This window comes from Muntiacus reevesi, chromosome 22 (genome assembly GCF_963930625.1).
Source record: "Muntiacus reevesi chromosome 22, mMunRee1.1, whole genome shotgun sequence".
In the NCBI taxonomy this organism is placed as follows: Eukaryota; Metazoa; Chordata; class Mammalia; order Artiodactyla; family Cervidae; genus Muntiacus; species Muntiacus reevesi.
In genome coordinates, this window is record NC_089270.1 from 47085178 (window position 1) to 47100131 (window position 14954).

A 14954-nucleotide genomic window follows, 5' to 3' on the forward strand; every position below is an offset into this window, starting at 1 on the left:
AAGTGCATAGGAAAAGCACTCTAGGGCTTCGTATCTAGGCTAATTGTTTTCTCCCTTGGAGAATTTACTCCCTCCCCGCCGCCCCGCCTCCTGCGTCCCCCGCCCACCTCAAATTGTGATCAGGAGGTGCTGTTGAGTACCAGGGATTGCTATTCTCTGGCGGGGATAATCGTTCCACGGATTTTTCTGACCAAATAAGCTTTGCAAAAGAAAACTGATTTAGACTGTGTTTACATAAACGCTGAAGATGGAACCAGTCCCCAGTTGAAAAGCAAATGCCTTGTTAACGAGAAAGATGTTGGCTGTTCATTACAAATAGATATCAGATCAAATAATCAAATACATTAATGTAACTCTTCCCTGATTTGAAACAGGTTGGACAATGAGAAATTATATTTCATTGTTTAATTGACCTGTTTGGGGATTTCTCTGAATACAGGTCAAATTTTAACAGTGTCAAGTATTTATAAACTGAGCAAGCACACTTTGTTTTAACAATAATTACATTCAACTCAATTATGCTTTACAAATATAGCATGTTTTTACTCATATAAGATAGTGCATAAAATTCTACATTTCCAAGACCCTGTTTAACATATTTGAAACAGTCATAGAAATTGGTAATGGTGAAAACCAAAAAGCACACTTGTTCAGGCCATCAACCTAGCAGTCCCAGGTGCAAATTACAACACTGATTTGTCATTTATGTAAATGCTTGGTTAATATACCAATGCAACCTTATGGTGGGTACATCAAAATTGTTACATGTATAATGATGTGAACCAGTTGTTGTTCTTTATGTAAACCATAGACACTAGGACAGACCATAAATATGAAGTAGTATTTCAGCAAGATAAACTCTCCTGTGTATCTCCATATTTAGAGTGAAGTCTGAGTGGTTTCCATCATAATTAAATTATCTGCTTTCACTGTGCCATAGGACATGTCTGCCATTTCCTCTTCTTTCAGTTTCTTATAAGAAATATCTGTATCTTCATCTTCATCTAGAGGATCTTGCTTGTGCAGTACTCCACTTCCATACATTTTATATATTAAAACAAAAATCCCTGCTTCTGCAGACTGGAAAAGGGCATAAAGCAAGGGAAACATGTACATACTTCCTATGTTTTGTGGTGGAAATGCCAGTTTCAGGATGGCGGTACAGAGCTGCACATTCTGGCTCCCTGTTTCCAGGCTCACCGTCCTCTTGCAGTTGGGTGGAAGATGGAAGAGAGTAGCTAAGCCATAGCCTGAGGCATAGCCTGCCAAAGGCATAAAAATGGCTACCACATAAACAGCTGCTGGAATACTGGCCAACAGTTCAGGTCCTAACATAGTGCCGGTCAATATGAAAAGGACTACCAGCGTCATTAGCAGAGACCATAGGGAAATCTAGTAAAAGAAAACAGAGAAGCCATCAAAAATAGTTTTTGGAACTTCCCTGGTGGTCCAGTGAAGGCTCTGCACTCCCAAAGCAGGGGGCATGGGTTCAGTCCCTGGTGGGGGAACTAAGATTGTGCAATGCCAGCATGGTATGCCCTGAAGACAACAATAATAAGATAGTTACAGAGGAATTCAAACAAGGGGACCCTGGACTCTTGGAAGGGGAGAGCCATATAGTCTGATCTCCTACACAGAATGAAGATCTTTGCCATGAAAGCTTTTGACACTATTTTTGAGAATGGGTAGACCACCTCAGGAGGCATCCAGGCCATGTCAGGTAGCTCTGTTGGCGACCTGTACTTATGTGTAGTGACCATGTACCTGCGATAGCTGCCAGCCACTGTCTTGGACAGGAACTCAGGAGCAACACAGACCAGACAGGCTGCTCCTCCTAAAAACAGCCTACAAGCATTTAAAAACAGTTATGAGGGGAAGGTTATTACTCTTGGGGCAGATTGTCCCAGGTTTTCAGCCCCCATCCCATAACTCTGTTTTGGAGTCCCAATTTGTTCTGAGTGCTCAGTCCTGTCTGACTCTTTGCAGCCCCATGTGTTGTAGCTCGCCAGGTTCCTCTATCCGTGGGATTTTCCCAACGGGAATACTGGAGTAGGTTGCCATTTCCTCCTCCGAGGGATCCTCCCGACTCAGGGATCGAACCCTCATCTCTTGCATCTCCTGCATTGGCAGGCAGATTCTTTACCACTAGCACTAACTGGGAAGCCTGACTGTTCTGAACATTCCTTTAATTTGTCAATGTGCCTTTTAAAAACAGGGCGATTAGAACTGAGCCCAATATAACAGGTATAGTCTGATGAATGGAGTAGACAGATGGATATTACTTCCCCTGAACAGGACTCCATGTTTTCCATAAGAAATTAGTTCTGGTTTTACACAGAAGATAAAAGGCTATTAATTTATGCAACTGAGTGTCCAATATTTTTGACTTTCAAAATACTTTATATCTCAGAGAACTGTTAGTAATACCCAACAATTACCAACTCAGATTAGGTTAGAGAAAAGAAAAAACGTAAACATAAGATGTGAGGAATTCTTTGTAATTCTGGAACTCCCTCCTTTTCATCTGTTCATGAGAAAACTCCCACCTGTCTCTAATGATGCTTAGGAATTATTATATATAATAGAAAGATTTTAGGTACAAAACAACAGACTATAAAACAGTGTGTCATCTTGATGTCTGACTGATTTATTTCACTCATGCAAGTAAGACAGGCTCGTAAATAGTAAGATGGAAACCTAGAAATTCTTCTTGTTCCTTAGATTGGCAGTTTGTTTTTTTTCAATGGGGCGGAGGGTTGGGTGGGTGTTTGTGAGGAAGAGGATAGTTCCAGAGCCATTTAAGTGTTGCTTCTGGTTTCATAGATATGTGGGAAGATAATCCTTTGGAGTCTGTGGGATTGGAATATACTCTTTAAAAAATCATTCCAAATTTATCTGGGCTGATCAAAAGTTTATTCTAAAGGGTACTGAAATAATATTATAAGATACTCATGCTACAAATGTACCAGTCAAAACTCTTGTTATATTAAGTTTCAAAGTGTGTCTACATCAAAAGCTTTGACAAGAAATCTGATTCTTCATTGTGAAAATAGTGGCTCTGAATCATTTCCTTTGAACCATTTTAAATCATTTGCATGAGCACTGACATTGAATACTCATTTTAAAGTGTGCAAAAGTATAAAAATATTATGAAGCAGATCTTATGAGTGTGCTAGTTAAGAAATAGGTCCAGCTTTAACTCTAAGTTAGACAGTCTTATTGGATTGTCTGTTATTTAAATATATTTGTCTATTTTTAGCATGGGAATAGGGTATTTGATTGACTTTCTCTTAGAATTCCTAAGGTTTTATAGTAAATGCATCACATTAATACTATTAGCTTAATGATCAAACTTAATAAGTTCTTACTGCTCTCAAAATGACCTATAGTATATTATGTTTAACATTAAAATACTTATGTTTACATGTACATATATATTTATTGGGCTTCCCTGGCAACTCAGACAGTAAAGAATCCACCTGCAATTATTACATTCAAAGAATATATGTTTATTACAGAGCATATTTTTTTTACTCAAGGTTGAATATATGTATGAAAAGAGCCCTCTATTTTTTCATATTAAAGTTATGAATATGTATCAGATTACTTTAATAAATAGAATAAGTAAAACACAAAGGATTATGTCATCTTAAATCTACATAATTTAAACATTAGGGTGAGCCTTTTTCTCTTTGTTTTCTAAAGGAATTTGCATATACATTATATGGTAGTTAGTTATGTACTTTATTTAACTTCCTAAAATGAGAATCCTATTCATGGTTTACTCTTGTTTACTACTATTTTTGAGTTTTCAAAGAAAGTTTAATTTACAAATATTTTAATTTTTTTCCTCCAATCAATTATTACAAAATCTCTACTGCTACAAAAAGCATTACTTTTTAAAAATAAAGCAATATTGGAAATATTGCACAAAATAATAGAAATTTCATCCTTTCACTAGCTTTAGAAATCATATGAAATATCGCAATGGGGAAGGAAAAAGAAACACAAATTTAGTAATGGTAATATATTCTGCATTATTTACCCAGGACCTAATTTTATTTTGTGTATTCTATTATATTCCATGATGTAATTTTTGAATTACCTTTGGTCTTATTAGTGTAAACTTACTTTTAGAAAACTAATAAAACATTTTAAAGGAATCTGCTACAGAGTTTCTCAGAATTAGAGTTCCACTTTTAAAGAATAGAGTAATGCATTTCTAAAATACTGCACAAATCCAATTAAAACAATTTTATTTTACCTGCTTTGATTTTTAGTAATACATGACTTCTTAGTGAAAAACATGTTGCTGTTTAATTGCACTGTCATCTTTTTTCCTCATGATCTGTTTCCACCTATGAGTACTGACAGTTATCTTATGCTGTTTTTAATCAACCTTGGTATATTAATTAAAGTTGTTATTTTTGAAGTTCTAAAAGATGGGATGGAAGTTATCTCCCTGGCATACTTTTTTAAGTTTATCCATGCAAGGGCTGCCCAGTCCTTTTCTTCCTTCTTTTCCAAACTTCTCACCATTTCAGCCATGGGTCAGAGACCAAGGACCCTCTACGAATGTAAAGGAGGCAAAGGGAAGAGTGACCTTACCTTCACAATGTAGTCAGCCACCCGGCTGTATCTGTAGCGAATGAAGACGCCCAAACCGATGGGGATGAGAGTGCTGCAGAGGGTCAGGATCACCGTCCCTATGGGCAGTAACTGCACCAGGGGAGTGTCAATCCAAGGCCGGCTGTAGATCCACAGGCACAGGGGCATCAAGACCAGGGCCAGGAGCGTGGAGGAGATGGTCATGATGATGCTGCAGGAAAGGGAATGGACAGAAGTTGGAACAGCTTTGAGCCAAAGAGCCTTGCTTGCACACTGGATAAAGGAGAAAAAGGGAGACTACAAGACCCCCAGTTTGAAGTCAGGGGTGAACCTGCTTCATCTCAGGGGAGCACCAAGAGAGCAGCATGTCTAAGCCCAATTGAAACAGGAACTCCAGGTAAGACGAAAAGAATCTCAGGACTGTGGCTCTCTGCTTTCTGCAGCCTACTGCACTGGTTACCCTCTGGATGCTTGTGGCAAGGAATATTTTTGTTCTCTTTTCTAATCCTCCAAAGCACCCTGAAGGACATGGTAAAGCTGCCAGATACTACTTGTTGGAATGACCTCAATCACAGTCTTATATATGAGATTACTTTCTTTACTGGAGCCAACAGTCCTATTTTGCTTTTACATTTCCCAAGTCTTGGCTTCAGACTTCCCAGTTCCCTTTGTCTTCTGGGGCCCACAGACCTGCACTGACAGTGCAACAGTCAGCTATGGATGAGACCCCCCCAGACCTCAGAGCACCTCTGTTCCCATCTGGATCTTCTCCCCTCCAACCCTACCTCTTCATGTCTGCCTGGACATCACCCTCATCTCCAGTGTCTTTGCAGCTCTCCCGCACCTCATGCCAACCGCCTCTACTTCCTCCCTCCTTGGTCTTGAACCCGTGGCTGTAAACGCGGTTGGCGGCGTTTGAAAAGACGCCTATGGGACCGAAAGCAGCTCCGTACCTGAGGTTCATGTCGCCGTCCACGAGCAGGGACATGAGGTTGGAGAGATTCCCGCCGGGACAGCAGCCACAGAGGAGCACCGCCACGGCGGCCGCGCCGTCCAGGGAGAAGGCGAGCGCCAGCAAGAAGGCCAGCAGCGGCAGGAAGCCGAACTGGCAGAGCGCGGCCAGCAGCGCGCCCACCGGCCGGCGGACGTGCGCCGCGAAGTGGTTCCCGTCCACCGTGCAGCCCAGGCCCAGCATGGTGATGCACAGGGCGGCGCCCACCAGCACGTTCAGCCCGTGGTTCAGCGGCGTGTCCCAAAACGGGGGCTCGTGGGCCGCCTCGGGCCGAGCGAACAGGGGCGGGCTGGGGCCACCCGCGCCGCCCGCGAAGCTGCCGGCCGTCGGCGCCGGGGTCGGAGTGGGGCCGGGGCTGAAACTGACTCCGGGCCCCGGCGCCGCACTGAGCCCGGGGCCGGGGCCGGCGCTGGAGGCCGGCGCGAGGGGTGCGTCCGGGCCGGGACTCAGGCTGCTGGCGGTGGGCGACAAGGTGTAATTGTCCGGAGAGAGCGTGGACGGGCCGAAGAGCAGGGTGGCGTTGCCGGGGCCGAAGAGCAGGGTGGCGTTGTCGGTGCCGAAGAGCAGGGTGGCGTTGCCGGTGCTGTCCATGGCTCGGTCGGGGGAGGCTGCGGGTCTGGCTCTTGCTAGCCCTGCGGACGTCTCTTCCCTCCCGCCGCGCGGGCCTCCCTGCGTCTTCGATCCGCCACCGCAGTCCGTCTGTCTGTCCGCCCGTCTGCAGCTGCCAAACGGGACTCAATTGCAAGGCTCTGCTGCGCGCGGCTGACGTCTGGGGCGGCCGGTTGGTCCTCGGCTGTGGCGGGGCGGAGTGGGGCGGGGGGCGGGAGGAGGTTGGCCGGCGCCCGCTGGCTGGCACTTAAGAAACCGCAGCCCCCGAGGGTGAACCCAATCGCTGGGCCCCCCGCGCCCGCAGGCCCCGCCTTCGCCGACCGAGTCCCCTCCTTTTAATCCCCAGTAAGTGGTTCTGTGAGAGTGTAGCCAGGGGCGGAACAAAGACCTGACAAAAGAGAAGAAGAAGGAAAAACCAGAAAAAACCGTGCCTGTCTGCTGCTAAGTTCTCTGATGGGCTCTGACTCTTTGATAACGAAATCTGGGCATCCAGACACACACAGAGAGAGCAAGCTGGTCTATGCACGCACATACATCATACAGACTGTTCAAAGAGCCTGCAACCCCGAGTGTTGCGAGGGATGCTTGCCTTAATAGGAATGGCTCTCTGGTAGCAAGACACAATACTTGTGATCTGACAACGTAGAAAGTAATAAAACATATATTGATGGGGTTTGAGCCAGGTCTTGTGCAAGTGCGTATGCATTATTTCATTTGATTTTCTCTCAGCAGAGCCTTGGGAGAGATCCTGTTAGCTCGATTTTTCCACACCAGGAATCCGGGGCACAGGGAAATCTCAGCCTCATCAGCCAAATCCACAAGCACCTGACTCAGTGTTCATCGGGATATGGTGTTCAAGCACTGCAGGGGAAGAGCTCTGCTAAGAAAAGTCTCCGTGAAAAATGTGTGTTTGGAAATTTTTGGCAGATGGGGAAAGGCTACTTCAGTGGTCATAGATTTATGAAGTGATTTGAGTATAGCCCAGGCTTTAGGATTAAAGAGCTGAAAAGAAATAAAGTGGTGAGGTTCCCTGCTTCAGACAGGTTTATCCAGAAAACAAATCAAATGCAGAGTTCTTGCGAGTGTTGACTTAACAACTTTATGTGAGTCCCTGGGTGCATCTGCAAAGGAAAGGGACCTCCCCGCATATCAAGAAGCCATGGAGAAGGCATCTGGCTGACTGAAGTGACTATAACCTGATAGCCAGTTGAGCTGTGAAAGCCAACAGCGGGGATTTCTAGGCTGAAGGCTTAGTTTAGGGTTAGTCTATGTGGAGCCAAGATCCTAGAGTGAATTCTTCCTCCTGGGAACTTGTCCCTACCCCATTTTCTACATCAGAGGAAACTGGGTGACTTCCATTTCCCAATGGTGCACGAGTGCATATGTTTATATTTCAGTTCAGTTCAGTTCATTTCAGTCGCTCAGTCGTGTCCAACTCTTTGCTACCCCATGGACTGCAGCACACCAGGCTTCCCTGTCCTTCATCATCTGGAGGAGCTTGTTCAAACTCATGTCCATCCAGTCGGTGATGCCATCCAAACCATCTCATCCTCTGTCATCCTCTTCTCCACCTGCCTTCAATCTTTCCCAATGTTAAGGTCTTTTTCAATGAGTCAGCTCTTCACATCAGGTGGCCAAAGTATTGGGGCTTCAGCATCAGTTCTTCCAATGAACATTCAGCACTGATTTCCTTTAGAATTGACTGTTTTAATATCCTTGCATCAATTCTCTGGCACTCAGCTTTCTTTATGGTCCAACTCTCACATCCATACATGACTACTGGAAAAACCATAGTTTTGACTTGATGGACCTTTGTTGGCAAAGTAATATCTCTGCTTTTTCATATGCTGTCTAGGTTGGTCATAGCTTTTCTTTCAAGGAGCAAGTATCTTTTAATTTCATGACTGCAGTCACCATCTGCAGTGATTTTGGAGCCCAAAAAATAAAGTTTGTCACTGTTTGCATTGTTTCCCCATCTATTGGTCATGAAGTAATGGGACCGGATGCCATGATCTTAGTATTTTTTGAATGTTGAGTTTTAAATCAGCTTTTTCACCCTCCTCTTTCACTTTCATCAAGAGACTCTTTAGTTTCTCTTTGCTTTCTGCCATAAGGGTGGTGTCAACTGCATAACTGCTGCTGCTGCTGCTGCTGCTAAGTCGCTTCAGTCGTGTCCGACTCTGTGCGACCCCATAGACGGCAACCCACGAGGCTCCCCTGTCCCTGGGATTCTCCAGGCAAGAACACTGAAGTAGGTTGCCATTTCCTTCTTCATCTGCATATCTGAGGTTATTGCTATTTCTCCTGGCAATCCTAATTCCAGCTTGTGTTTCCTTCAGCCTGGCATTTCCCATGATGTACTCTGCATAGAAGTTAAATTAGCAGGGTGACAGTATACAGCCTTGATGTACTCCTTTCGGAATTTGGAACCAGTCTGTTGTTCCATGTCTGGTTCTAACTGTTGCTTCTTGACCTGCATACAGATTTCTCAGGAGGAAGGTAAGGTGGTTTGGTATTCCCATCTCTTTCAGAATTTTCCACAGTTTGTTGTGATCCACACAGTCAAAGACTTTGGCATAGTCAATAGAGCAGAAATAGATGTTTTTCTGGAACTCTCTTGCTTTTTCGATGATCCAATAGATGTTGGCAACTTGATCTCTGGTTCCTCTGCCTTTTCTAAATCCAGGTTGAACATCTGGAAAGTCTCTGTTCATGTACTGTTGAAGCCTGGCTTGGAGAATTTGGGGCATTACTTTGCTAGTGTGTGAGATGAGTGCAATTGTGTGGTAGTTTGAGCATTCTTTGGCATTGCCTTTCTTTGGGATTGGAATGAAAACTGACCTTTTCCAGTCCTGTGGCCACTGCTGAGTTTTCCAAATTTGCTGGTATATTGAGTGCAGCAAAGGTCTAGTCAAGGCTATGGTTTTCCAGTGGTCATGAATGGATGTGACAATTGAACCATAAAGAAAGTTGCGTGTCGAAGAATTGATGCTTTTGAACTGTGGTGTTGGAGAAGACTCTTGAGAGTCCCTTGGACTGCAAGGAGATCCAACCAGTCCATCCTAAAGGAGATCAGTCCTGGGTGTTCATTGGAAAGACTGATGTTGAAGCTGAAACTCCAATACTTTGACCACCTGATGCGAAGAGCTGACTCGTTGGAAAAGACCCTGATGCTGGGAAAGACTGAGGGCAGGAGGAGAAGGGGACGACAGAGGATGAGATGGTTGGATGGCATCACCGACTCAATGGACATGGGTTTGGGTGGACTCCAGGAGTTGGTGATGGACAGGGAGGCCTGGTGTGCTGTGGTTTATGGGGACACAAAGAGTTGGACACGACTGAGCTGAACTGAACTGAGTGCAGCCCTTACACAGCATCATCTTTTAGGATTTGAAATAGCTTAGCTGGAATTCCATCACCTCCACTACCTTAGTTCATAGTGATGCTTCCTAAAGCCTACTTGACCACACACTCCAGGATGTCTGGCTCTAGGTGAGTGATCACACCATCGTGGTTATCTGGGTCATTAAGATCTTTTTTGTATAGTTCTTCTGAGTGTTCTTCCCATCTCTTAATATTTTCTGCTGTTAGGTCCATACTGTTTCTGTCCTTAATTGTGCCATTCTTTGCATGAAATGTTCCCTTGGTGTCTCTAATTTTCTTGAAGCCATCTCTAACCTTTCCCATTCTATTGTTTTCCTCTATTTCTTTGCATTGATCACTTAGGAAGGTTTTCCTATCTCTCCTTGCTATTCTTTGGAACTCTGAAACCAAATGGATATATTTTTCCTTTTCTCCTTTGCCTTTTGAAAATATAAATATGTTTATATTTTCTCTTCCCCAAATCTTGTGAAAATGGCTGAGATTATGACAAATATGGGGCTTCCCATGTGGTGCTAGTGGTAAAAATCCTGCCTGCCAATGTCAGAGACATAAGAGAGGCAGGTTTGATCTCTGGGTAGGGAAGATCCCCCAGAAGAGGCAACCCACTCCTCCACTCCAGTAATCCTGCCTGAAGAATCCCATGGACAGAGGAGCCGGGCAGGCAGCAGTCCATAGGGTCACGAAGAGCCGGACACAACTGAAGCGACTTAGCATGCACACACACACATAGCAAATATGATTAAGTTCATGGCATATTACACTCTTTATCACAAATAATTTATTTCCTCTCCATTAGACCATAATCCACAAGAGCAGTACTTCTGCAAGCATTTAGAAAAATAATATACCCTCAAACTGTCTCCAGACAGTAAACCTAAAAAAACAATGCAGTAACATCTATAGAGCTTTGAAGGAAGTAGGATGTGACCAAAAAGATTCCAAGTTTTCATTTTGGCTTATGTGCAGATAAACAAACAAACAAACAAAAGCCACCCAAATACTTCAGTTGAGTGAGTAGGAGACATGCGAACAAACAGACAAGATAAGGAGGAGGCACCGTGGAACCTTTACATTCTTGAAACCACAGAAGAAGATAAGCCAAGAACACAACTGGCAGAGGATGAGCTGAAGCCCGACTCCGCAGACACCACTCCAATTTGTGCTAATGGTGTTAAAATCCACAGTCAAATTAAATAAGCAGTAACTAGAGGCAGGCCAACCCATCCAACTGACTCCTCTTGGGGATTGGGGAGGGATATGGGAGGGAATTTTTGCAGTGGGTGAAGAGTGAAAAGCAGGAGAGATGGGCTTGGCTTGCAAATCAGCAGGAGGATCATGCTCAACCTGCAGCCTCGAGGATTTCTCGGGGCCTGCACACCTGTCATCTCTCCTGCTCGCGTGGTTGTTGTAAAGAAAGCAGATGCTCTTGCCTCCCCTATTCCTTCTGATCTTTTTCACTATTTAGGAACAACCTTAGGGTTAGGAAAAGAGAGCTTGCTCTCCAGGTGCGGTGATAATGGCAGGCTGCTGTGGTCACTGAACTTCCTCTATTGCCCTACCTTTCACTCTTACTGCTGCCAAAGAGAGTCTGGCCCACCCAAAAGGGAGAAAATACATAGATGGGAGAGATGACACCATAGGTGGAAAATGCCAGCTGGGGGAAAATAAATTTAGAGCCTTCTTGCACACCATATACCAAAATTAGCTCCACATGGATTAAAGAGTTAATATTAATAACAATAATGGAACAAAATTTCTGTAGAAAAATATTAGCTAGTATTTATATCGTCGTTGGATAGAGAAAATATTCCTAAGCTAAAAAGGAACAGAAGAAATCATAACGGGAAACTCAGTAGCTAGGATGCCATAAAAATTTTTAACTTTGTTATAGTCAAAAAAGCATTGAAAAATTAAAAGCAAATTACAAAATAAGAAAAAAATTTTCAACTTTAATAAAACCAAGAGCTAATACTAACTTTATAAAATGGTTTTATAAATTAACAAGAACAAACAATACAATAGGGGGGGAAAAAGCAAATGCTATGAATAGATATACAAGATCACACAAAGGAAAGACCAAAGAAATTAAATTGAAGCAATTAGATGCTATTTTTTCACTGTTAGAAAAGACTGACATAAATGATATTATATTATGGTGCCAGAGATTCTATCAACTGCATAACCTCTCATCCTGCCGGTGGTGTATCCTTCCTAGAAGACAACTTGGTATAGATGACAGTAATCCTAAAAATGTGCATCTACTTTGATCTAGCAATTCTATTTTTGGGTGTTTATCCTAAGGAAACAATCAGGGAATTTTTTTTAAAATGAGAGCCACATTGAATGCTTACATATAGAATGATCTGCTAAGATTTTAATCATGGGTCATCTCATTCAATTTTTATAACAGGCTTAATGAGGTCAGAAATTTGCCAAGTCGAAAGAATTTGCCAAGTTACCTCCTAGTAGGGATAGAGTCAGGCTTTTTGAACCCAAGCTTTTGGATCCCAAAGTCAGTCCTAAACCAAATATGATGTGTTAAACCGTAAAGTGAAAGTGTTATTCGCTCAGTCATTTCTGACTCTTTGCAACCCCATGGACTGTAGCCCGCCAGGCTCCTCTCTGTCCATGGGATTTTCCAGGCAAGAATACTGGAGTGGGTTGCCATTTCCTTTTTCAGGGGATCTTCCCAAACTAGGGATAGAACCCATGTCTCCTGAATTCCAAGTGGATTTTTTTTTCCTGCTGAGCCACCAGGGAAGCCCTGCCTGTTAACCTCAAATTCCTGGTTTTTCCCTCCTCTGCCCCTTTTCCTTTTGGTAACCATGGGTTTGTTTTCTATGTCTGTGACTGTATTTCTGTTTTGTAAATAAATTCATTTGTATCATTTTGTAATGTTTCACATAGAAGTGAAATATAATATTTATTTTTTTCTGTCTAACTTCACTCAGTGTGAGCATCTCTAGGTCCATCCATGTTGCTGCAAATAGCCTTGTTTCGTTCCTTTTTAATGGCTGAGTGATATTCCATTGTACATGTGCTATATGTATCACATCTTTACCCATTCATTTTTCAATGGACATTTAGGTTGCTTCTATGTCTTGGCTATTGAAAACAGTGCTGCAGCGAACACTGAGGTACATGTATATTTTCAAATTAGAGCTGTCCTCTTTATAGATATATGCCCAGGAGGGGGATTGCTGGATCATATGGTAACTCTATTTTAGTTTTTAAAGGCAATTTCTGTTGGCAGTAAAGAATCCTCGTGCAATGCAGGAGACCTGGGTTCAGTTCCTGGGTTGGGAAAATCCCCTGGAGAAGGAAATGGCAACCCACTCCAGTATTCTTGCCTGGAAAGAGGAGCCTGGCGGGCTACAGTCCATGGGGTTGCAAAGAGTCAGAAATGACTGAGCGAATAACACTTTCACTTTACGGTTTAACACATCATATTTGGTTTAGGACTGACTTTGGGATCCAAAAGCTTGGGTTCAAAAAGCCTGACTCTATCCCTACTAGGAGGTAACTTGGCAAATTCTTTCGACTTGGCAAATTTCTGACCTCATTAAGCCTGTTATAAAAATTGAATCCCATGGACAGGGGAGCCTGGAGGGGCTACAGTCCATGGGGTTGCAAAATAGTCACGACTGAGCAGCTAAACAACAACAACAAACTACTACATATAAAATAAAAACAACAAGGACCCACTGTATAGCACAGGGAACTGTATTCAATACCTTGAAGTAACCTATAATGGAACAGAATCTAGAAAAGAAGATATATAGACATATATAACTGACTTTGCTGAATACCTGAAACATTGTAAATCAGCTATGCCTCAATTGAAAGAAATCTAAAAAAATAAATAAATATGAATGTACTAAGACAAGAGACTACTATGCAGATGCCAAGAATCGTGTTTACAACTAGAGTTCCTAACCTAGAATCCACAGATGAATCTGAGAGCCTCCTGAAATAGAGTTACCAGTTTTTCTACATATGTACATTTTTTTCCTGAAATGTGAATTCATGACTTTTCTCAGTAAGTCCAAGACCCATTTTGAGGAATATTTAATGACAAAAGAGAAATTCCCTGTTGACATAATCTTAAGTGATAAAGTTATAAACATATTATCATACACTTATATTCTAGTAAATATATTTTATATATATGTAAACTCAGAGGGAATTTCTCCAATGTATATCTGAGTGGTAGTATTAAAAGGGATTTTTATTTTCTTTTTTGTGTTTTACTGTGTTTTTCAAAATTATACATATATTTTATAATCAGAAAAATAAAAAAATTTTTATAGTTTAAAATCCAGAGGAAAAATACATTCTACAAGCATAAAAGTGAAAATCATGTAATCAATCTATAGGCCATAGGATGATACAGAAAAAGAGGCCAAAGATATAATTTATAATAGACAAATTACATTCTATTTATTACATAGGAAAAGTTTTACCCCATTAATATTTAAATAAACATATAATATGAAACTTCAAAAAAAAAGTCAAATAGAGTATCAAAGTAACATTTAATTGTGGTAATGCCATAGAAGCACACCTTTGATGGTGAGTGGGTATTTGATGCAACTTCTGGGGAAAGCACTTTGATAATATAGCCCTGCTCGACATTTTTTTTTTTAATTTGAATTATTCCAAGTGAGGTGCCAGAAACCCTGACTCAAGCTGCTTTGAGCCAAAAAAGGAGTTTAGTGACTCATGAGAATGAAAAACCTCCTGGTGTGGCTGGCCCCCAGGTTACTCTGAGGATCGGTCTCCGTCCATTTCTCAGCTCTGCTTTCCTCTATGTCATCTTAACGTTCACTTTCTCTCCAGGGGGCTGTTTTTCCAGAAATATCCACCAGCTCAGAACCACCCATGGACAGAGAAAGCTTACTTCCCAATGATTTTCATAAAAGTCTTGGGGTAAGTTTGACCCTGAAACTGTGCCCATCCTCAAAAAAGACATTGTAGCCACAAAGCGGAACACTCTCCCTTGAACTTGGGGTGGTCTCACCCCCACATGAGACACATGAACTCAGATCTGGGTCGGGGATTCCCCAAAGGAATACTGGGTGCTTTTAACAGATGGAGGAAATATGGATATTGGGCAGGCAGAAACTAGAGGGGCTCACCCTGCTGACGTGGAGAAATCATCTGAACTGCAGACAATTTATTCAGGAAGCTAAAATAAGACTGTGGTAACAGAAAAAAAATTTAGAAAGAACGTAAATATTCAGCAATATGCAACTGATTGAGCATAGTACACATTATTCATATAATAGAACAGTTTGTATTAAAAAGCTTAATAATCTGAAATGAAGAAAGTTAATTATAC

General features: G+C 42.3%; 1 protein-coding gene across 1 annotated transcript; it reads right to left on the bottom strand.

The window, feature by feature from the left end:
- Positions 1–427: 427 nt before the first annotated feature.
- Positions 428–6324, bottom strand: SLC10A4 (solute carrier family 10 member 4). Its single transcript, XM_065914396.1, has 3 exons — positions 5562–6324; positions 4609–4819; positions 428–1392 (listed from the first exon to the last, which is right to left on the bottom strand). Exons 1-3 carry the CDS (start codon positions 6209–6211, stop codon positions 880–882), a joined length of 1374 nt encoding a protein of 457 aa, XP_065770468.1. The 5' UTR covers positions 6212–6324; the 3' UTR covers positions 428–879.
- Positions 6325–14954: the final 8630 nt, after the last annotated feature.

Excerpts from the sequence above, each read along its gene's own strand:
- SLC10A4 (XM_065914396.1), bottom strand. The coding sequence starts at position 6,211 with ATGGACAGCACCGGCAACGCCACCCTGCTCTTCGGCACCGACAACGCC. Across the intron at positions 4,820-5,561 it reads GACGGCGACATGAACCTCAG|CATCATCATGACCATCTCCT; the intron begins GTACGGAGCTGC and ends CCTTTCCTGCAG. Across the intron at positions 1,393-4,608 it reads TGGCTGACTACATTGTGAAG|ATTTCCCTATGGTCTCTGCT; the intron begins GTAAGGTCACTC and ends TTCTTTTACTAG.